This window comes from Erythrolamprus reginae, chromosome 3, assembly GCF_031021105.1.
Source record: "Erythrolamprus reginae isolate rEryReg1 chromosome 3, rEryReg1.hap1, whole genome shotgun sequence".
In the NCBI taxonomy this organism is placed as follows: Eukaryota; Metazoa; Chordata; class Lepidosauria; order Squamata; family Dipsadidae; genus Erythrolamprus; species Erythrolamprus reginae.
Genome location: NC_091952.1, coordinates 256,440,724 through 256,465,395, shown reverse-complemented (window position 1 = coordinate 256,465,395; position 24,672 = coordinate 256,440,724). Strand labels below are relative to the sequence as shown.

Sequence of the window (24,672 nt, the reverse complement as noted above, 5' to 3'; positions counted from 1 at the left end):
TCCTTAGATTCAGGGCGGCTTACAACATGTTAGCAATAGCACTTTTTAACAGAGCTAGCACATTGCCCCCACAATCCGGGTCCTCATTTTACCCACCTCGGAAGGATGGAAGGCTGAGTCAACGTTGAGCCGGTGATGAGATTTGAACCGCTGACCTTCAGATCTACAAGTCAGCTTCCGTGGCCTGCAGTACAGCACTCTATCTGCTGCGCCACCCTGGCTCATTTAACATATTTAAGGGTTATGTAAGACAAAGAGAGGCTTGTAATATTCTTATTGTATTGAGAGATATTGACTGAATTGTCTGTGAATGACTGGACTGTTTAACTTGACTGTGCTATTTCTAAATGTAAACACTGTTTTATAAGCTTTAATGTATCTGTTTTTGCATGACTGAATAATTACTCATATCTCCTGCGTATATCTGCTGCAATGCCATGTTTTCCTCTGGGTATAACTCAAGGATTCTGCACACTCCTTAACAATTGCCTTCCTCTTGCTAGCGGTCCTCCAGGGGGCTCGCTTAAGTACACAATGTCCATCTTTAAATGGCGAACATTAGTTAAAATTCTTGGTTAAAAAAGATACAAAAAAAAGAAACAGATTCCGTTTTGGTGCCCTAAACAGTTTTAATTTTCTCCTTCGCCAAAAAACTACCTGAGATTGAGACGAGGGTGCAACCCCCCCAACTACTTTGACATGCCGAAATCGCGAGTCCCCTTTGGTCATTTCCGGGCACTGTCGTAATTGGCGCAGAACCAGTCGCACATTTCCTTTACGGCTGCAGAGAGATGAGAAGAGAACGGAGGCAATAAAATTCCGAAGGAGGGACTGGACAGAATTTCCCCCTGCTTGAGTAGGAAAAGTTAGGGGGCAACTTTCTGTAGGGGTGACCTTTTAGCTCATTTAGTGGAATTTTGTCACGGGTTTGAAGAGTGGGTTTTGGGAAGATCTCAGCTAGACAAAAATACAGAGGGTGGACAAAAAAATGGAAACATTTGACTTTTTGGCATAATGTTTGAACATGTTGAAATCAATCAAAACTTGACATATTTTAATGTGTTTTTTTAATTCTGTTATTTGATACGTTTTTTTAAACTACCTTTTTTTTAAACAGAAATTTAAGGAAATTGGTTATGACCTTCTAGAAATGGCAGACCTCTCAGACTTTCAAAGAGGCCAAATTGTTGGGGCTTGATTGGCAGGCGCTAGTGTAAAAGAAAGTGCCCGAATGTTTGGCGTTTCCAGAGGTCATGTCTCAAAAGTCATGACTGCTTTGGAAACAGAAGGGAAAATGTCCTCAGCCAAGCACAGGTCTGGTCGAAAGTCGAAGTTGTCTGAGAGAGACCGTCGGACTCTACAGCGAATGGTTAGAGACCGAAACTCCTAAAATCACTGCAGGGCTCAATAGACACGAACAGAACCCAGTTTCCACAAAAACTGTTTGGAGGGAGCTTCACAAATCTGGATTCCATGGAAGAGCTGCAAGGTGTTTCCATTTTTCTGTCCACCCCCTATATGTCCTGATTTGTTGAATAGAATACAAGAGTAGAGTAGATAATAGAGACAAGACAATATAGAATTAGAAAATAGAATTGAATAGAAAATAGAAAATAATAGAAAATAGAGAACAGAATAGAATAATGAAGAGAATGGAGTACAGCACGCGCCTTTATGGGTGCCCACACCCATAATTCAGTACCCATCACACCCCTGCGTATGTGACCCCCTGCTCATGTGACACACACACACACCCCACTTATGTATGTGCAACTACCCTATATGTGCGCATGACTCCATTTTGGGCCTAGCAGGCCTCCCTGAAGCCTCTTGTTTCTGGAGGCTTTCTCTGGTAGGTTTTCTTGGAAGCTGGGAGGGTGAAAACGGCCTCCCCCCTGGCAAATATTTCTTTGTTGTAAGAAATATGTATATATTAAGGTGACCAGACGTCCTGTTTGTAAAAAAATCAGGACTTTTTAAAAAGGCTGCGGGACGCAGGATAAATTGTTCAAAAGCGGGGCTGTCCCAGCAAAAGCGGGACATCAGGTCACCTTAGTATATATACAGTGTATATGTACATATATATATATATATATATATATATATACATACATACATATAGATAAAGAAGCAGTAGCCATCAGGATCTCCGGGACAATTAAAAATTTATTTAAAACTACTAAAAAGCTACTCAGCGCTCATCGGTGCCGACTGAGTTTGTCAGAGTGTAAAATCCCCATTGAAGAGATGCTTGTTTTTATGTAATGCCGGCATAAATGCAAGCATCCCTTCAATAGAGATTTTACACTCTGACGAAGTCAATAGGGACTGGCAAAAGCTTAGTAGTTTTTGGGTAGTTTTAAATAAATTTTTAAACGTTCCGGAGATCCTGATGGCTACTGCTTCTTTATCTCTATCTATACCTGGAACTCACATTTTTAGGACAATTCTTAACAAACCTACCTACCTACATGTGTGTATGTAATTAATTAATTAATTGATTGATTGATTGATTGATCGATTCTTAGGATTTGTCTCCCAATATCAGCTCTGTGCAATTGTACAGCCTGTTGTAAGAAGTATGAGTATGAATGAATAAATAAATACATTTATTTCACTCTTAAAATTTTCTGTGCAATGTTAACTCTGTGTGCAATTGCACAGCCCATTGTAGCCAAGGCACAAAGCAGGACAAGGCAGCCCTGGATCAACAGGATATCCAATGATAACTCTCAGGGCTGTTGCCTTCAATGGGTGAAGGAGGTCCACTCCGACAGGGCCAAGTTCTCCCAGGGCCGTAATGGAAAGACCCAAGAGGCCTCACTGGATGTTGGTTCTCTTACCTTGATCAAACGGCGTGAACGGGAAGTCAGGCAGATATCTCCTCAGCTTGGCGTTACTGGCCGTTTTCTTGAACTGACCGTCCGATTTGGATTCGTCAAACTGGAAAGTAGGGGATGAGGTTAAGGAAAAGTACGCTAAGATCAATCTTATGACTGATTACACAAAAAGACATATTGTGGTTCGCTCGCATCCAGTGAAATTAGTCATGGACTCAGAGGATGTAGAGACGGTGGAGGTGTGGTACAGGAGTCCTGTGTTCTTGGAATCTGAGACTGACAGTGAAGGGGACCTGATGTCAGAGGCTGAACAACAACCTGGGCCCTCTGCACTTTCTGAGATGAGTGACTCAGGAGAAGAGGAGGAGCCTCTTCTGGATGCTAGAGTGCACAGGGCATCTAGGAGGCGTGAGTGGTTTGCTAGGAGGCGATTTATGTGTGAAGTCAAGAACTTCACACATAAATCTTCACACGTAAATCACACATATTGAAGAAGGGACATGAGATTTTTGTCTGCTGCAATGCTTGGAGAATCACTGACAAAGGATACCAGCAGTTGTCCCTTGAAATCCATGGCTTTCGCGATGCATTCGGCGGCTTCTCGTATGGATACCTCTTCTTCTTCTCCCACTGGGACAAAAGAAGCAGAAGAAGAAGGTGAAGAAGAAGTCCAGAGATGCCCCACCATTCCTTGAATCCATCCTATTACTAGGTTGCCCACCACCTTCCCTTGCCCTCAACTTCCTTGAGATGGGAGTGGACGGGATGAGCCTAGTCTTTGTGGTGGAATTTGGGCTGGGTTGAGGGGTCCCTGGTGGTCTCTGAGCTTGGTTGTGTTCTGCTAAGGCCTACTCAGATAGGAGCAAAGGGAAAACCCATGCCCTGAGATGTCAAAACAAACACAGCAGGATTTATACAAGGGTCATTCTTTGTCAAGTGGACCATTTTTTCAGCCTAATTTGAATAGAAACCATCACAAAAACAACATACATGATAGAAAAAAAACGTGCTCTTTCTAGTGAAATAAAAATGAAGATAATTGAAGATGAGAAAACAAAGAGCTCTGTTTCATCACCTTCAATCATCGTCATTAGAAAGAGCAAGTTTTTTTCTATCGCTCCTGGTTTGCAAGCTCTTTCATTGTCACACTCTCCAAATAAAGGTTTTTTTAAGCCCTAACCAGGGGATAAAATAATTTATTTATTTATTTATTTATTTATTATTTAGATTTGTATGCCGCCCCTCTCCGAAGACTCGGGGCGGCTCACAACAAGATAGAACAAATCATAAATAATTCAAATAACTTTAAAATATTTAAAGATGTAAAAGAACCCCATATACTAACAGACATACACACAAGCATAACATGTATAAAATTGAACATGCCCGGGGGAGGTGTTTCAATTCCCCCATGCCTGACGGCAAAGGTGGGTTTTAAGGAGTTTACGGAAGGCAGGAAGAGTAGGGGCAGTTCTAATCTCTGGGGGGAGTTGGTTCCAGAGAGCCGGTGCCGCCACAGAGAAGGCTCTTCCCCTGGGGCCCACCAACCGACATTGTTTAGTTGACGGGACCCGGAGAAGGCCTACTCTGTGGGACCTAATCGGTCGCTGGGATTCGTGCGGCAGGAGGCGGTCTCGGAGATATTCTGGTCCGATGCCATGAAGGGCTTTAAAGGTCATAACCAACACTTTGAATTGTGACCGGAAACTGATCGGCAGCCAATGCAGACTGTAGAGTGATGGTGAAACATGGGCATACCTAGGTAAGCCCATGACTGCTCTCGCAGCTGCATTCTGCACGATCTGAAGTTTCCGAACACTTTTCAAAGGTAGCCCCATGTAGAGAGCATTACAGTAGTCGAGCCTCGAGGTGATGAGGGCATGAGTGACTGTGAGCAGTGACTCCTGGTCCAGATAGGGCCACAACTGGTGCACCAGGCAAACCTGGGCAAACGCCCCCCTCGCCACAGCCGAAAGATGTTTCTCTAATGTGAGCTGTGGATCGAGGAGGACGCCCAAGTTGCGGACCCTCTCTGAGGGGGTCAATGATTCCCCCCCCAGGGTAATGGAAGGACAGATGGGATTGTGCTTAAACTGACCAGAGATAAGGATGCTAGCCAGATGAATACCTGGTAAGCAGGCTCTTTTCCCTATTTTCCTCCCCCAAAACAAATGTACGCTGAAAAATACAGTAAATTACTGCAAGGAGCTAAATTACTCTTTGAGGATGGTTGGGTGGGGCTACATTCAGTGTATAAGATGCACCCAAGTTTTCACCCTCTTTTGCGGGGTAAAAAGGTGCATCTTATACTTATAGGTAATTCTGTGTGTCTTGCTTGATTTTTGCAGTCTGGCAGTCTCCCTTATTATTCTCCTGGCCTTTACTTTTTTTTTGAAACTTCCAAATTTGGGTGAGGAACCTTAAGCAAGGGAGGTAGCAGATGCATCAATTTGTTTTTTAAAAAATCAATTAAAAAATAATAATTCCAGATCCATGGAATGGATGGAGGGAACCTACCTGACAAGATGATGGGTTCTATTTCATTGTATTCCCTTAACACCCAAACGAACAACCGAGCAAGGTCCTGAAAGGCATAAGAGAAGAAATTGGTAATAGAGGTAAGACCTTGACCAGGTTTTACTATACAGGGGTGGTCAGGTACACAGAACCGGTAGAAAATTTTTGAATATTTTTCTTTCCCCCCCTCTGGGCTCTGTGTATGTTTTTCCTATCACAGTAAATGAGGTTGAATGTGTATCATTTTAGAAGAGCTGTGCGTGCATGTGTGTGTACATACAGTTTATATAGTAGATAATGTATATTTTTGTGTGTCTGTGTGTAATATGTATGTACACATATGGCATTCATACATAGAATTAAATAATATACAGTGATACCTTGTCTTACGAACTTAATTGGTTCCAGGACGAGGTTCTTAAGGTGAAAAGTTTGTAAGACGAAACAATGTTTCCCATAGGAATCAATGGGAAAGTGATTAATGCGTACAAGCCCAAAACTCACCCCCTTTTGCCAACCGAAGCACCCGTTTTTGCGCTGCTGGGATTCCCATGAGGCTCCCCTCCATGGGAAAACCCACCTCCGGACTTCCATGTTTTTGTGATACTTCAGGGGAATCCCAGCAGCAAAAAAAGGGTGCTTCGCTGGTAACGGAAGTCTGGAGGTGGGGTTTCCCAGCGAGGGGAGCCTCAGCGAAATTGCAGCATTACAAAAAGAAGTCCATGAAACCCCACCTTTAGTCCAGACTTCCATGTTTTTGTGATGCTGCAATTTCACTGAGGCTCCCCTCACTGGGAAACCCCACCTCCAGACTTCCGTTGCCAGCTAAGCGCCCATTTTTGCACTGCTGGGATTCCCCTGCAGCATCGCAAAAACACGGAAGTCCGGAGGTGGGTTTTCCCATGGAGGGGAGCCTCAGGAGAATCCCAGCAGTGCAAAAACGGGTGCTTCGCTGGCAACAGAAATCCGGAGGCAGGGCATCCCAGTGGCGGCAGCGTGGGTTTGTAAGGTGAAAATAGTTTGGAAGAAGAGGCAAAAAAATCTTAAACCCCAGTATCTTAAACCCAAGGTATCGTAAGCCATGAGTCTCTGTGCACCTGCAAGAGATTTCGGGTCCATAAATGGGCTACAAAAATGGTGGAAGGTCCTACACATAAAACATATCAGGAAAGACTTCATGAACTCAATCTGTATCGTCTGGAGGACAGAAGGAAAAGGGGGGACGTGATCGAAACATTTAAATATGTTCAAGGGTTAAATAAGGTTCAGCAGGGAAGTGTTTTTAATAGGAAAGTGGACATAAGAACAAGGGGACACAATCTGAGGTCAGTTGGTGGAAAGATCAGAAGCCACGTGAGAAAATATTATTTTACTGAAAGAGTAATAGAGGCTTGGAACAAACTTCCAGCAGAGGTGGTTGGTAAATCCACAGGTGCTGAATTTAAACATGCCTGGGATAAACATAGATCCCATCCTAACATAAAATACAGTTGACCTTGACCTTCTCCCCACTTTCCCCCAAATGCAAAATTGGGCTTACCAGAGAGTAAATGAACTGCCTCCGAGGCTTTCCCGTGCCCCAGACGGTGACGTTGGTGCCGTTTTCTGGAGGAAAAGCACAGAGAAAATTAGTTGTTGCTAACAACATCTTCTGCCTTCCTCAATTTTTCCTGCAAGAAATTTCCGCCTGTTCTGTCTAGGAGAGGAGACCGAGGAAATAAGTTCGTGGCCAGCCGGGAAGGTATACAATAGCCAGTGATGGGCTACTACCGGTACGGTTAATTGCGCGCAGCTCTACGGTTCTGGCGTGTGAGTGCAGGATCGAGCGCAATTTTGCTTCCCGCATTTTTGCTTTCAGAAGACAGGTACAAAATACAGAAGGATCTTGACAGACTTGAACAATGGGTGCTATCTAACAAAATAAAATTAAATGGTGAAAAAAGTAAGGTTCTACATTTAGGCAAGAAAAACAAAACGCACAGGTAGAGTATTTGTGGTGCATTGCTCAACCAAAGTGGACAGCCGTTTAAATAGGAGCCAGCCGTGTGCAGCAGCTGCCAAAAAAGCCAACACAGTTCTAGGCTGCATCAACAGAGGGAGAGAATCAAGATCACGTGGAGGGTTAATGACACTTTATAAGGCCTTAGTAAGGCCACTCCTGGAATAATAGACAGAGCCGTGGTGGCGCAGCAGGTAGAGTGCTGTGCTGCAGACCACTGAAGCTGATTGTAGATCTGTAGGTCAGTGGTTCAAATCTCATCACTGGCTCAAGGTTGACTCAGCCTTCCATCCTTCTGAGGTGAGTAAAATGCGGACCCGGATTATGGGGGCAATACGCTGGCTCTGTTAAAAAGTGCTATTGCTAACATGTTGTAAGCCGCCCTGAGTCTAAGGAGAAGGGTGGCATAAAAATGGAATGAATGAACGAACAAACAAACAAACAAACAACCAAACAAATAAATACTGTGTCCAGTTTTGGTCGCCACGATGCAAAAAGGATGTTGAGACTCTAGAAAAAGTGCAGAGAACAGCAACCAAGATGATTAGGGGGCTAGAGGCTAAAACATATGAAGAACGGTTGCAGGAACTGGGCAGGGCTAGTTTTATGAAAAGAAGGACCAGGGGAGACAGGATAGCAGTCTTCCAGTATCTCAGGGGTTGCCCCAAAGAAGAAGAAGTCAACCTATTCTCCAAAGCACCTGACAGTAGAACAAGAAGCAATGGGTGGAAACTAAACAAGGAGAGAAGCAATTTAGAACTAAGGAGGAATTTCCTGACAGTCAGAATGGTTGATCAGTGGAACAGAAGTTTCCTCCAGAAGTTGTGAATGCTCCAACACTGGAAGTGTTTAAACAGATGTTGGACAACCAGCTGTCTGAATAATGTAGGGTTTCCGGCCTAAGCAAGGGATTGGACTAGAAGACCTCCAAGGTCCCTTCCAACTGTTTTTGTTTTTGTTGTTATTAATTTTTTATTATTATTATTATTATTATTATTATTATTATTATTATTATTATTATTATTATTATGTCAGTACAACACAGCAAATGAGATCACTATGCTGGATTTCGTATTTCATCACCAGTTGGGCGCTTTCCAAGCACCTAGGACTGCATTATTATTATTATTATTATTATTATTATTATTATTATTAACAACAACAATAATAATAATAATAATATAATATAAAACAAAATAATTAAATAACACACAATAAATAATAAAGCAAAATGAATAAAAGAAACCAATAATAAGATAAAATAAATAAGAAATATAAAGAGGACACATTTTCTTGTGGGTGATTCGACTGTTAGAGGTGTTGATTTGGGACAGAGTAAGGACGTGGTGAAGGTGCTGAGGTGTCTCCCAGGGGCCACTGCCAGCAGGGACAGGAGGAGGATTACAAACATTGTCAAGGCTGTGAGTAAAGGTAATAACATTGATGTGGTGGTGCATCTTGGCACAAATGATTTGTCCCAGAGAAATGTCAATGTAGTAAAAAGAGATTTTCAATGTCTAAGTGTGGAGCTGGGTAAAATAGCAGATTCAGTGACTTTCTCAAGAGGTGTTACCGGTTTGTGGCCAAGAGGATAAAACAACGTGTATCATAGAGTTTAATGTGTGGTTAAAGCAGTGGTGTAAAGCTGAAGGTTTTGGCTATGTAAGTCATGATGTCAGTAGATGGTCTAATAGGGAGTTGTTTAAGAGGGATGGTTTGCATCCATCATACAGAGGTACCCAGGTACTCGGTGAGGAATTCAGAACTTTTTTGGACAGGCATTTAAACTAGGTAAAGGGGACAGAGATGTAACTGATGTGGGTGATTTCTGTCCCCGACCAATGAGGATAAAGCAGTTTTTGGAAGCTTATGAAAAGGGAGCTGCAAATAAAATAGATGTAGTTGTTGATGATAAGGGGCAAACTAATAATGAAAATAATGTTCTTCGTGTAATGTGCACGAATGCTCGAAGCTTGAGCAACAAGCTCGGTGAATTAATGGCCATAATATCTAGAGATAATTTGGACCTGGTTGCCATAACTGAGACATGGTTTAAGGATTCTAATGAATGGGAAATATCCATACCAGGATATACACTGTATAGGAAGGATAGAATAGAGAGAAGGGGAGGTGGAGTAGCCATTTATGTTAAAGAAACTCTAAAAACAACACTAATTCAAAATACATGTCAAGATCTAGAGACCCTCTGGATTTGCATGCAAAATAAAGACGGTTCTGTCATTAGAATTGGGGTGATCTATAGGCCTCCAGGGCAATCTGAGGAATATGACAACAAGATGGTGGATGAAATTACCCAAATGGCAGTAAAGGGAGATATTGTGGTTATGGGTGATTTCAACATGCCTGATGTTGACTGGAATATCCCCAGTGCACATACATGCAAAAGTAAGAATATAGTAGAGGCCTTTACAGGAGCAGCTCTGGCACAGCTGGTTAAGACACCAACTAGAGGGGAGAATATTCTAGATTTAGTTTTTACGAATGGGAATTGGGTTTCAGAGGTCAAGGTGGGAGAAAATTTAGGTTGCAGTGACCATCTATGTTTGTGGTTTGATGTAAAAACTCATTGTGAGCAATCCTATAATGCAACCAAAGTATTGGATTTCAGAAAAACAAATTTTAATGCAATGGGGGAATATTTAGATAATGAATTAAAGGGGAGGGATAAAATGGCAGGAGCGAGCACCCAGTGGACTGTATTTAAAAAGGCCATCTTAAAAGCCACTGGACTGTATGTAAGACAAATAACTAAAGGTAAAAGGAAGAAGAAACCGCTATGGTTTAGCAATGATGTAAGGGCTACAGTCAATGAAAAAAAGGCTGCCTATAGGAGGTATAAAGAGTCTGGAAGTATAGCTGATAGGGAGGTGTATAAAATGAGACAGAAGGAGGCGAAACAGATAATATATGCTGCTAAAGCCTCAAAAGAGGAAGAAATTGCCAAATCTCTAAAGAAGGGGGATAAAACCTTCTTCAGATATATTAGTGATAAGAAGAAGAAAAACTGCGGCATCACGAAGCTTAGTACCGGGAAAAATACATGCATTAATGGGAATAAGGAGATCGCTGACCATTTCAATAGCTACTTCTGTTCAGTTTTCTCAAAAGACACCTTACAAAATAATACTATAGAGGGATATAGCATTGCCTCCAACTGTACGGATTCAGCTCCAGTGATCTTAGAAGCTGATGTCTTAGAAGAACTTGAACGATTAAAGATAAATAAGGCAATGGGTCCAGATGGCATCCACCCCAGAGTTCTTAAAGAACTCAGATCTGTCATTGCTACCCCCCTGACTGATTTGTTTAACCAATCCTTGTTAACAGGAGATGTTCCTGAGGATTGGAGAATGGCAAGTGTTGTGCCTATCCACAAGAAGGGCAGTAGAGAAGAAGCTGGTAACTACAGGCCAGTTAGCTTGACATCAGTTGTCATTAAAATGATGGAGACTCTACTGAAAAAGAGGATAAATCAGCACCTAAAAAACAATAACTTATTGGACCCAAATCAGCATGGCTTTACTGAAGGCAAATCATGTCAGACTAATCTCATTGATTTCTTTGACTATGTCACAAAGGTGTTGGATGAAGGTGGTGCCGTGGATATTGCCTACCTGGACTTCAGCAAAGCCTTTGATACGGTTCCACATAAAGAGCTGATAGATAAATTAGTGAAGATTGGACTTAATCCCTGGATAGTTCAATGGATTTGCAGCTGGCTGAAGCATAGACACCAGAGGGTTGTTGTGAATGGCGAGTATTCTGAGCAGAGTCAGGTTACAAGCGGTGTGCCACAAGGGTCTGTTCTGGGTCCTATTCTTTTTAATATGTTTGTGAGTGACATAGGGGAAGGTCTGGTAGGGAAGGTTTGCCTATTTGCCGATGACTCTAAAGTGTGCAATAGGGTTGATATTCCTGGAGGCGTCGGCAATATGGTAAATGATTTAGCTTTACTAGATAAATGGTCAAAGCAATGGAAACTGCAGTTTAATGTTTCCAAATGTAAAATAATGCACTTGGGGAAAAGGAATCCTCAATCTGACTATTGTATTGGCAGTTCTGTGTTAGCAAATACTTCAAAAGAAAAGGATTTAGGCGTAGTGATTTCTGACAGTCTCAAAATGGGTGAACAGTGCAGTCAGGCAGTAGGGAAAGCAAGTAGGATGCTTGGCTGCATAGCTAGAGGTATAACAAGCAGGAAGAGGGAGATTATGATCCCGCTATATAGAGCGCTGGTGAGACCACATTTGGAATACTGTGTTCAGTTCTGGAGACCTCACCTACAAAAAGATATTGACAAAATTGAACGGGTCCAAAAACGGGCTACAAGAATGGTGGAAGGTCTTAAGCATAAAACGTATCAGGAAAGACTTCATGAACTCCATCTGTAAAGTCTGGAGGACAGAAGGAAAAGGGGGGACATGATCAAAACATTTAAATATGTTAAAGGGTTAAATAGGGTTCAGGAGGGAAGTGTTTTTAATAGGAAAGTGAACACAAGAACAAGGGGACACAATCTGAAGTTAGTTGGGGGAAAGATCAAAAGCAACATGAGAAAATATTATTTTACTGAAAGAGTAGTAGATCCTTGGAACAAACTTCCAGCAGATGTGGTAGATAAATCCACAGCAACTGAATTGAAACATGCCTGGGATAAACATATATCCATCCTAAGATAAAATACAGAAAATAGTATAAGGGCAGACTACATGGACCATGGGGTCTTTTTCTGCCGTAAGACTTCTATGTTTCTATGTTTCTATGAAACAAAACAAAACAAAATAATATAATAAGGTAAAGTAAAACAAAGGAAAAAAATCCCAATCAAAAGTCGTTTTTTCTTTTTAGTGCGGCTTTAACCACTTCGGACGACCTGTATTTCCGAGAGTCACGAGTTTCCCTGCCACGAGGGCCACGCTGGGGGTGGACCAGTGCAAAAGGCTGGACTGTTCTAGGGACAGCCGAGAGGGGTCGCTCTCCCCCTGCCCCAATTCCAAAGCCTGCAAAAGCTCAGCTTGGCATCGGAAGACAGCAAGAGGAGGGGGTTTTTTTTGGCAGCCAGCAGCGTCTGTCTCAGCTTTGGCCCCCGATGACAGCAGAGGGAGGCTAAATGCTTAGCAGATGCGCCGCCAATCTTGGCTTGTCCGAGCCGGGATTCTAGCCCAGACGGAATGTCTGCCAGGACCCCGACCTGCAGCAGCAGAAACTCTGATTTATTTATGATCCTTGATTGCCGGGAGGGAAGGGGGAGGGAGACCCACGGAGCCAGGAATCCTGGATAGTTGCTCTCTTTGGATCTCTTTGCTTCTCTTAAACCGCACAGGTGGAGCCCCACTGTTAAATGCACTCCTCCTCCTCTTCCTCCTCCTACACCTCCCATTCAGGTGCTCTGGACTTATTATTATTATTATTATTATTATTATTATTATTATTATTATTATTATTTATTAGATTTGTATGCCGCCCCTCTCCGCAGACTCGGGGCTGCTCACAACAGTGACAAAAACAATATATAATGACAAATCTAATAGTTAGAATCTAAAATAACAATAATACATTTTAAAAGTCTAAAAAAAACAAGAAACCCCAATATATAAAAACATACATACAGTCATATCATGCACAAAAACTACATAGGCAGGGGGAGATGTCTCAGTTCCCCCACACTTGACGACAGAGGTGGGTTTTAAGGAGTTCACGAAAGGCAAGGAGGGTGGGGGCAGTTCGAATCTCTGGAGGGAGCTGATTCCAGAGGGTCGGAGCCACCACAGAGAAGGCTCTTCCCCTGGGTCCCGCCAGACGACATTGTTTCGTCGAAGGGACCCAGAGAAGGCCAACTCTGTGGGACCTAACCGGTCGCTGGGATTTGTGCGGCAGAAGGCGGTCTTGTAGATACCCTGGTCCGGTGCCATAAAGGGCTTTATAGGTGATGACCAACACTTTGAATTGTGACCAGAAACTGATCGGCAACCAGTGCAGACTGCAAAGTGTTGGTGTGACATGGGCATATTTGGGAAAGCCCATGATTGCTCTCACACCTACATTCTGCACGATCTGAAGTTTCCGAACACTCTTCAAAGGTAGCCCCATGTAGAGAGCGTTACAGTAGTCGAACCTCGAGGTGATGAGGGCATGAGTGACTGTGAGCAGTGACTCCTGGTCCAAATGGGGCCACAACTGGTGCACCAGGCGAACCTGGGCAAACGCCCCCCTCGCCACAGCTGAAAGATGTTTCTCTAATGTGAGCTGTGGGTCGAGGAGGACGCTCAGGTTGTGGACCCTCTCTGAAGGGTTCAATAATTCCCCCCCCCCCCCCCAGGGTAATGGATGGACAGATGGAGTTGTCCTTGGGAGGCAAAACCCACAGCCACTCCGTCTTATCAGGGTTGAGTTTGAGTCTGTTGACACCCATCCAGGCCCCAACAGCCTCCAGGCACCGGCACATCACTTCCACTGCTTTATTTATTTTTCTTTATTGATTGAGCAGGAGGATGGACTAGCTTAGCAACCGCATTTAGCAATAGCGTTCAGACTTATATGCCGCTTCCTAGTGCTCTTACAATACTCTCTAAGCGGTTTACAAAGTGAGCATTTTACCCCCAACAATCTGGGATCCTCATTTGACACAACTCAGGAGGATGGAAGGCTGAGTCAACTTGGAGTCCGGTGAGATTTGAACCACCGAACTACAGCTAGCAGTTAGCTGAAGTAGCCTACAGTGCTGCACTCTAACCACTGCACCACCCTGGCTCTGCGGTGATAGATAGATAGATAGATAGATAGATAGATAGATAGATAGATAGATAGATAGATAGATAGATAGATAGATAGATGACCGATAGATAGATAGATAGATAGATAGATAGATGACAGATAGATAGATAGATAGATATAGATAGATAGATAGATAGATATAGATAGATAGATAGATAGAGAGATAGATAGATAGATAGATAGATAGATGATAGGTAGGTAGGTACGTACCTACGTACATACATACATACAGAGATGATTGATAGAGACATATAGACAGAGGATACATAGATAAATAATAGATAAATGGATAAAACAGGAAGAAGTAGGTAGATAGAACAGAGAGAGAGAGAGAGAGGTAGGTAGACAGATAGATAGCAATAGCAATAGCAAGTAGACTTATCTACCGCTTCATAGTGTTTTTCCAGCCCCCTCTAAGCGTTTTACAGAATCAGCCTCTTGCCCCCAACAATCTGGGTCCTCATTTGACCCACCTCGGAAGGATGGAAGGCCGAGCCAACCTTGAGTCGTTGGTGAGATTTGAACTGCTGAACTACAGCTAGCAGTTAGCTGAAGGAGCCTGCAGGGCTGCACTCTAACCATTGTGCCACCCTCACTCAGTTAGAAGACCTCCCGTGCCCCTTCCAACTCAGTTATTGTTATTATTTTTATTTTAGTCTCAACTTTTTTTTTACAAATAATTCAACACACCTCTGTTTTGCTGTTTTTAACCAAAACAACAACCCTGTTAGGTAGGTTGAGTTGAGAGAGAGAGAGGGGGGGGCTGCACTAAAGTCACCCAGTCAGTTTTCATGATAAAGGAGTGACTAGAACTCACTATTTTCTCATATGATTTTCATGCCTAAAATTGCGATAGAACTCAGTGTGTTCTGGTGGATTGGGCCAAAGTTAAGCAGCAGGATTTCATGCCTAAGGCGGGACTAGAAGTCCCTGTCTCCTGGTGATTGGCCCAAAGTCATCCAGTGGACTTCCATGCCTAAGGCGGGACTAGAACTCCCCGTCTCCTGATGATTGGTCCAAAGTCACCCAGCCGGCTTTCACGCCTAAGGCGGGACTAGAACTCCCCGTCTCCTGGTATTTCCCTCGGTGCTTTCACCACTAGACTAGACCGAACTCTCTCTCACAGTCTGTTTTGTGTTAGAGGGTAGGACAAGCGACAGACACACAGCCCACCCCATCGCCCCCACTTCCCGTTGTGTGACTCACTCTTGGCCAAATACACTTTGTGGACCAGGCCTGGCAGGACGTGTCCGTTCTCGATGCTGAAGTTGTCGTGGGGCCCAAAGATGTTGGTGGGGATGGTGGCGGTGAAGAGGCAGCCGTGTTGTTCAAAATACGCCCTGGGGGAGGGAAAGAAAGGAATTGGGAAGGGGAGGGCAGGAGGGGAGGGCCACATACCTCCCAGAGGCCTATTAGGTCGCGCAGAATTGGCCTCCTCCAGCTCCCGACGACTAAACAATTAGGGGAGGGCCTTCTCTGTGGCTGCCCCTGCTCTATGGAACCAGCTTTGAAAAGCTGTTAAGACCTGGCTTTGCCGACATGCCTGGGGGCCCATGAATTTTAACACCAGACGTGCCCGAATTATGTTTGTTGGTATGGATATTTGTTATATTGTTTTTGGGGAGGTGTTATAATTTGGGTTTGTTATGGTTTTGGGGTTTTAATTATTGTTGTTGTTTGACTTCTTTTTTATCATTGTATCATTGTATTGTTTTTTATTGTTATAAGCTGCCCTGAGTCCTATGGTATTTGGCGGCATAGAAGTTGAATAAATTAAATTGAATTAAATTAAATTAAATGACCACAGGGAGCCCTCAATTTATAACAAGTCATTAAGTTAACTTAGTAGAATACAGCAATGGGTTAAACTTTCAGTTTTAGAATTTGAAATTCAAATTAGATAAACCAATTACAGTAATCCCTCGCTACTTCACAGTTCATCTTTCGCGGATTTGCTACTTCACGGGTTTTCAAAGGAGGCTTAAATCCATTATGATTCTATGATTCCATTCCATTCCTATTCCATTCCGTTCTTCCTTAATCCGATCTGCCTCCTGACCGGTCCTATAACTTCTAGGGAATGACCAGGTGAGACTTACCTGTTCTGCACGTCGATCATCCTTTTGGCATATGCGTAACCGAAGTTGGAGCTGTGCGGAGGGCCATTGTGAATCTGGAAGGGAAGTTTTGCACGTTAGGAAGCCCAAAGCGACAAATGACATTCCGAAAATGGAGAATTCTACACATACACACTGTCATTCCTAATTTCCAGGCCTGCCAAAAAAGCCAGGTCTCAACGGATTTCCAGAAGACCGGTAGAGTGGAGATAGTACAGGTTTCTGGAAGCAGTTAATTGCCTCCTGGTCCAGATAGGGCTGCAACTGGTAGACAAGACGAACTTGCAAAAAAGTCCCCCTAGCCACAGCTGAGAGATGTTGCCCAACCCTCAGCTGTGGATCTAGGAGGACACCCAAATTATGAATCCCCAGCACCAAAGATGGACAGATGGAATAGTCCTTAGGAGGAAGGACCCATCTCGCATCTCTAAGGGATGAGAAATACGCCCTGGGGGAGGGCGTATTTCCCACTTAACATAGAAACATAGAAGATTGACGACAGAAGAAGACCTCCTGGTGCATCTCGTCTGCCCTTATACTATTTCCTTATATTGGGGAAAAGGAATCCTCTTTTTTTTTTTTTAATAAAGTTTTATTGATTTTTAATTTTTTTTTACATAAAACAAACATATAACAGTGCACAGTACATGTGCCCATCACCTAACAATAACACCCCCCCATCACCCCCGCCACCCATATAAGAGGATTCAAAATAGATTTAATTATTTAATTATCCTCAATCTGAGTATTGTATTGGCAGTTCTGTGTTAGCAAAAACTTCAGAAGAGAAGGATTTAGGGGTCGTGATTTCTGACAGTCTCAAAATGGGTGAACAGTGCAGTCAGGCGGTAGGGAAAGCAAGTAGGATGCTTGGCTGCATAGCTAGAGGTATAACAAGCAGGAAGAGGGAGATTGTGATCCCGCTATATGGAGCGCTGGTGAGACCACATTTGGAATAATACTGTTTCCAGTTCTGGAGACCTCACCTACAAAAAGATATTGACAAAATTGAACGGGTCCAAAGACGGGCTACAAGAATGGTGGAAGGTCTTAAGCATAAAACGTATCAGGAAAGACTTCATGAACTCAATCTGTATAGTCTGGAGGACAGAAGGAAAAGGGGGGACATGATCGAAACATTTAAATATATTAAAGGGTTAAATAAGGTCCAGGAGGGAAGTGTTTTTAATAGGAAAGTGAACACAAGAACAAGGGGACACAATCTGAAGTTAGTTGGGGGAAAGATCAAAAGCAACATGAGAAAATATTATTTTACTGAAAAGAAGTAGATGCTTGGAACAAACTTCCAGCAGACGTGGTTGGTAAATCCACAGTAACTGAATTGAAACATGCCTGGGATAAACATAGATCTATAAAATACAGAAAATAGTATAAGGGCAGACAAGATGGACCATGAGGTCTTTTTCTGCCATCAGTCTTCTATGTTTCTATGTTTCCTGTATTTTATCTTAGGGTGGATGGATGTTTATCCCATGCATGGTTAAATTCAGTTACTATGGATTGACCCACCACGTCTGCTGGAAGTTTGTTCCAAGCCTATGCTGCCTCCTTTACTTTTATCACCTGGAAAACTTTCATAAAAACTTTTTCAATATCATTATACAAGCTCACAATGCTATTTGCGATTACAGCTCATCTATTTGCTTTCGCTTATCTATGAAACCTTATTACATTTAGGCCAAACAACATTGGGCTCCATTGTTAGTCATAAGCAGAGTGGAGTAGTAACCTACAAATGGAGTAATAAGGGAGATTGGGTTCCCAGCCCTTACCATGGTCTCATCAATGGGGTAGGTGGTCTTGTCTGGAAATATGCAGGTGGACAGGCAGGAAACGACTTTCTGGACGCCAGATTCGAATGCTGCTTGTAAGACATTGTCGTTGATGTGTATATTCTTCCTCTGGGGACACACAAGAGAGAGAGCCACAATCAGGTGTTGTAAAATGTTATCACCCCTGAAATTGGCTATTTGCTCCTCTCGGTTCAAAAGTGTTGTTCAATTTACAAGTGTTGACAATTGACAACTACGCCGCCTCTGATCTGATTTAACTGCAGTTCATAAAATCATATACCAAAATGTCCTCCCTGTTAGTGACTACTTCACCTTCAATCACAACAACACACGAGCGCATAATAGAAACATAGAAGATTGACGGCAGAATAAGACCTCATGATCCCTCTCGTCTGCCCTTATACCTTACACAACTCCCAGAATTCCTCAGCCACCATGTTTTAAGATGGGTGGGCTTCAACTCCCAGAATTCCCTATCCACCATGTTTTAAGACCCTCCCTTTCCCTTGACCCCCAACAAATGGGACCTGAGGGAACCCTGCCTGCCTCAACCAACATAGAGGCAGCACTTGGACATCCCTTTCAATCACCACCTATGATACACTTGGCACCCATGAATCTGTCTAGTCCTGCCTTGAAGCTCTCCAGGCTGACAGCTGTCACGACCTCTTCTGGAAGGGAATTCCACCAACCAGGGACCCTCTGGGTGACATTTCCCTTTATTTGTCCTCACTTTCTAACCTATGAGCTTTATGGAGTGGCCCCTTGTCCTAGTATTGTGCGATAGAGAAAAGAATTTTTCTCTATCCACCTTTTCGATATCCCATGCATGATTTCATACCCTTCGATCAAGTCGCCCCTTAAACGCCGCCTTTCAAGGCTGAAGAGACCAAGGCATTACAATCTGGTTTCCTAAGGGAGGAGCTCCATTTCCTTGATCATCCTCGTTGCCCTTTTTTGCACCTTTCCCAGTTCCAAAAGCCTGCTTTTCATTCTTCTCTGCATCCACCATTTTCCAACAGGCAAAATTCAGCCCTGGAAAAAACAGCATCACCAACCCAAAAAGAATTGCTCTTTATGCACGCTGTAAATTATGCAGCTCTCTGGGAAGAACAGCTCAATGTTATCTCCGTCCCACAGCTCCGCAGCTGATTTCATTCCACGCTTCTTTCCTTGCCAGGGCAATTTGTTTAGCCTTCCATAAATTTGAAAAGTATACGAGAACAATCAGCAGACGGCGTTCAAACAAAAAGGAACTTTGCAGAAATAATAACAACAATTATAATAATAACAGAGTTGGAAGGGACCTTGGAGGTTTTCTAGTCCAACCCCTTGCTTAGGCAAGAAACCCTACACTGCTTCAGATAGATGGTTATCCAACATCTTAAAAATCTGCAGTGTTGGAGCATTCACAACTTCTGGAGGCAAGCAGTTCCACTGGTCACTTGTTCTCACAGTCAGGAAATTTCTCCTTAGTTTCCAAGTTCTAACTAACAATCTGGGTGGGGTGGATGGACTCTGCAACTTCTCGGAAGTTTGGGATTTTCTTGAAACAATTTATTTACTTATTTATTTATTCAATTTTTATGCCGCCCTTCTCCTTAGACTCAGGGCGGCTTACAACATGTTAGCAATGGCACTTTTTTTCTTTTTTTTAACAGAGCAAGGCTATTGCCCCTACAATCCGGGTCCTCATGTACAATAGATGCACCAAATTGTATAAAATGGACCCAGACCAATCCTTGAATACAGCTCGTCTGTCTGGAACCCAGAACGCATTTCGGACATAAACACTGTAGAAAATGTCCAGAGATACTTTACTACACAGAATACCCTATGGAACTAGACTTACAATCCTAGGTTTAGAAAGTTTAGAATTACATCGCCTTAAAAAAAATTATGCATGGTATGTCTGTATGTATGATTGGTCTCTTAAATTGGGGTTTCTTTTTAAAATTAACTTAGATATTAGATTAAATGTTAGATTTGTTTATATTGTTTTATTACTGTTGTTAGCCGCCCCGAGTCTGCGGAGAGGGGCGGCATACAAATTTGATTAATAAATAAAATAAAATAATAAAATAAATAAAATAAAATAAACAAACATGATCTAAGCAGAGCCCATAAAATCATCTGCCACAACGTCCTTCCTGTCAACAACTACCTCAGCTTCAACCACAACAACACACGAGCACACAACAGATACAGACTTAAAGTAAACTGCTCCAAACTCGACTGCAGGAAAGAAGACTTTAGCAACTGAGTAGCTGATGCCTGGAACTCACTACCAGACTGTAGTATCATCACCGAACCCCCAAAACCTGACCCTTAGACTCTCCACTGTTGACCTCTCCTGATTCCTAAGAGGTCAGTAAGGGGAGTGCATAAGCGCACCAGTGTGCCTTCTGTCCCCTGTCCTAATTTTTCTCTCTTACTAGTATCATGTATATAAATATTTTTATATCTTTGTATGTCACCAATACATACTTGACAAAATAAAATAAATAAAACAAAAATAAATAAAACAAACATCGTGTGGTTTTCCTTTCAGTCAAAACCCCACTAGTCAGAAATGGCCAGGCCAAACTTCCGGTAGTCGGTCAGTTATTTGGGAGTTTGAAACCAAGCACTTCCCTATTCAGGGAAGGTCGTTCGAATTCACAACGTCCTCACCCAGAATTCCAAGTTGTGGCTGAGGTTCCTGAAGAGACCCCCGACTATGGCTGCCAGGTGAATGACGTGGGTGGGCTTGTGTTTGTCAAAGAGGGCTGTGGTCTCCGCGGCATTCCTGGAGGAGAGGAGAGAGGAGAGATGGATATGCCACATGGGTTCCTCGCATGGCGGAGGTATAGGCAGTCATGGGTGGACCTCAATTCCCACAATTCTCCAGCTACCACGTTTTAAGACGGGTGGACTTCAACTCCCAGAATTCTCCAGCCAGCATGCTTTCAAATGGATGGATTCAACTTCTAGAATTCTACATCTACATCCGGAAGCACGTAAATTTTGGACACAAATTCAACATTGGATTCAGAAGATTTTAAGAAAGACTATTGATCTTAGACCCGAGATATACCTTCTGGGTATTTTACCAGATAATTTTGACAAAGAAGAGACATATTTAATTATACATATAATTATAGCAGTTAGGATTGTATATGCACAATGTTGGAAATTGAATAGGATACCAACAGAAAGGGGAGTTATGAGAAAAATTATGGATTGTGCAGAGATGAGCAGATTGACTTTGAAACTTAGAGATGAACAAGACTCAGATTATTATAAAATTTGGGGGAAGTTTTATGATTGGATAGAAAAGTAAGAGATACATTATGTATGTATTAGTAATTGGTTAATTTTGGAAAAATTGAAACAAGAGAATTTGATTTAAGCTTTGCAAGCCAGATGGCAAAGATGAGAAATGGTGGTAGCACTATATAATGATATAACACAAAATTTACTTATTGTTTAGACTTTAAACATATAGAATTTTATTTTACGATGTAGGTGATATATTATGAATAGTTTCTTTTATTATAGATACATATATACAGAGAGAATTTTTAATTAGCTACATAAGATTAAAATTTAGATAAAAGAGATTTTATTATTCTTTACATTGTTGTAATCTTTTGTAGTAAGACGGTGATGGAAAATTTTTAATTTAGATTTTTAAGAATTGCTAATATTGTATAAAATTAACAGAAAATTTTACACAGGGAGAGATAAGAGCCTCCACTGAGGGAGTAATGAGAAAATAAAAGTTTGTATATAGTTGACTTTAAGCATTGTTGTTGTGTTTATAACTATATATTGTTTTACTTTATGGTGGAGAAAAAATAAAAAATCTTATAGGGGGGGGGGGAGATGGGTGGACTTCAACTCCCAGAACTCCCCAGCCACCATGTTTTAAGATGGGTGGATTCAACTTCAACCTTGCTGGCTGGGGAATTCTGGGAATTGAAGTCCACTCATCTTAAAGTGGCCAAGGCTGAAAAACACTGTCCCAGCTTCAGGAACCCAGCTTAGACCTCATCCAAATGTCTTCTCCAGATGTTCCTAGGCCCTGCAACCTGCTACAAACCCCAGTCAGAACTTCCAAAAATCTTGCAGAAAACCTCACACACTCACGTTAAGTCAGCTTCTTTGGAGGACACAAATATCCACTTCTCGTCCGGCCGCTGTTCCCCATCGGCAATCACCTTCTGAATGGCCTTTCCCACCAGGCCGGAGCCCCCAGTCACCAGAATCCGTTTCTCCTTTTCCGGCTCAGCCATCAATACGAGTTCTGCAGAGGAGAGAGAGAGAGATAGGTAGGTAGGTAGGCAGTCAGGCAGTCAGGCAGGCAGGCAGGCAGGCAGACAGACAGACGATTCCCTAGAAGGGCGGTCTATAAATTTAAAAAATAAATAAATAAAGATAGATAGATGTTAGAAGATGGATAGATGGAAGGAGGGAGATAGATAGAGAGATAGAGAGATTAGATAGAGATGATAGATAGATAGATAGATAGATAGATAGATAGATAGATAGATTCACAGACAGACAGACAGATGAGTCACCTAGGAGAAGGGAAGCCTATAAATTCGAAAAATAAATAGATAGATAATAATTAATAATAATTAATATAATAATAATTTATTAGATTTGTATGCCACTCCTCTCCGAAGATGTTAGGAGATGGAGGGAGGGAGGGAGATAGATAGATAGACAGACAGATGAGTCTGTTAGAAGGGTGACTGATAAATTTGAAAAATAAATAAATAGATATTAGAAGATGGATGGATGGATAGATGGAGGGAGGGAGGGAGATAGGTAGGTAGGCAGGTAGGTAGATAGATAGATTTTAAAAAGGGTTCAGTTTTGGCGGTCTTCTGCCCTTAATGCTATTTCCATCAGGAGCCTCTGGAGAATTAAATCAAGCCAAGATCAAATCATGATCAAACCACTGCAAGAAAGGCAGGTTGGTCTTCAGCAGATGCTGGCTAAGAAGAAAACAGGAAATTTCTTCTCCAAACCAAGATTGCAGCTCTGCTTTTGATGGCGCAGTGGTTAGAGTACAGCACTGCAGGCACTTCAGCTAACCACTAGCTGTTGTTCAGCAGTTCAAATCTCACCCTGGCTCAAGGTTGACTCAGCCTTCCATCCTTCTGAGGGGGGGGTCAGATGAGGACCCAGATTGTTGGGGGCAAAAGGCTGATTCTGTAAATTGCTTAGAGAGGGCTGTAAAAGCATAGGAAGCGGTAGATAAGTCTAAAATGTTACTGCTTTTGCTACTTCCGTCAGGGCCTCTGCAGAATGAAACCAAGCCAAGATCAAATCACGATTAAACCATGGCAGAAAAGGCATCTTCAGCAGATGCCCAGTAAGAAAACAAGGCAGGAGATTTTCTTCTCCAAACCAAGATCCCAGCTCCGCTTTTGATGAGGGTGGCAGAGGGCCTCGGTGGCGCAGTGGTTAGAGTGCAGTGCTTGCAAGCTACTTCGTATTTATTCATTCATTCATTCATTCATTCATTCATTCATTCATTCATTTATTAGATTTGTATGCCTCTCCAGAGACTCGGGGCGGCTAACAGCAATAATAAAACAGCATATAATAATAATCCAATACTAAAAACAATTAAAAACCCATTAATATAAAAAACCAAACATACCTACAGACATACCATGCATAAAATTGTAAAGGCCTAGCGGGGGAGTATCTCAGTTCCCCCATGCCTGGCGGCAGAGGTGGGTTTTAAGTAGCTTACGAAAGGCAAGGAGGGTGGGGGCAATTCTAATCTCTGGGGGGAGTTGGTTCCAGAGGGTCGGGGCCGCCACAGAGAAGGCTCTTCCCCTGGGTCCCGCCAAGCAGCAGTTTAGTTGATGGGACCCGGAGAAGGCCCACTCTGTGGGACCTAACTGGTCGCTGGGATTCGTGCAGCTTCTGCTGATCACCGGCTGCCAGCAATTTGGCAGATCGAATCTCAGTGGGCTCCAGGTTGACTCAGCCTCAACCCAACCCCGAGGTGGGGTTTTTATCCCAAATTTTAATCCCAAATGACCGCGGGAAGAAGCGGCCCCCTCTCTCCCGTTTGCTCCTGCACGACAGCCCTGCAAGGTAGACCACTCGCATGGCCAAAACAACACGTCGTAAAAGGAGACAGTCGGGATTTGAGGAAGAAAGGCTTGAACCAGCTTCCCCCGCTTCTTCCCAACAGCCCGGCCTCGGCCTCAGCCTCCCCTTCCCCGCCGCGTGCCACGTAAGTCACAGTACCCGGAGCTGCTCTCCGCTTGCCCGGCAATCGATGGTCTCCGGCCGCTTCCTGGTCAGCGCGGGACTTCAACTCCCGGCATGCCTTGGGCCCCGCCAGGCTCTTAGCGGAGGCTTCTGGGAGTTGAAGTCCACAGCCTTGTGAAAGCTCCTTTGGCACCGTCGGGGGTTTTTCCCCCTTTTCTTTCCCCGAATTGCAGGCGCATTTCAGGTGCGGACCCGCAGGGGGACTTTTTTGGGGGGGAAGCGGGGGGTCCCGAGGGATTTACAAAGGCGACCCTGGCTGGGGAGATCATGAGGGGATTTGGGGATGATAGTGTTGGACATCAATTTAT

General features: G+C 43.0%; 1 protein-coding gene across 1 annotated transcript; it reads right to left on the bottom strand.

Moving 5' to 3' along the window:
• Nucleotides 1-609: 609 nt before the first annotated feature.
• Nucleotides 610-24,417, bottom strand: GFUS (GDP-L-fucose synthase). The gene is made up of 11 exons (XM_070749302.1): nucleotides 24,341-24,417; nucleotides 22,214-22,370; nucleotides 20,756-20,870; nucleotides 18,062-18,190; nucleotides 16,251-16,324; nucleotides 15,358-15,491; nucleotides 6,898-6,962; nucleotides 5,358-5,424; nucleotides 3,391-3,470; nucleotides 2,844-2,943; nucleotides 610-781 (listed from the first exon to the last, which is right to left on the bottom strand). The coding sequence occupies exons 2-11, from the start codon at nucleotides 22,357-22,359 to the stop codon at nucleotides 726-728; spliced, it is 966 nt and encodes a 321-aa protein (XP_070605403.1). The 5' UTR covers nucleotides 22,360-22,370; nucleotides 24,341-24,417; the 3' UTR covers nucleotides 610-725.
• Nucleotides 24,418-24,672: the final 255 nt, after the last annotated feature.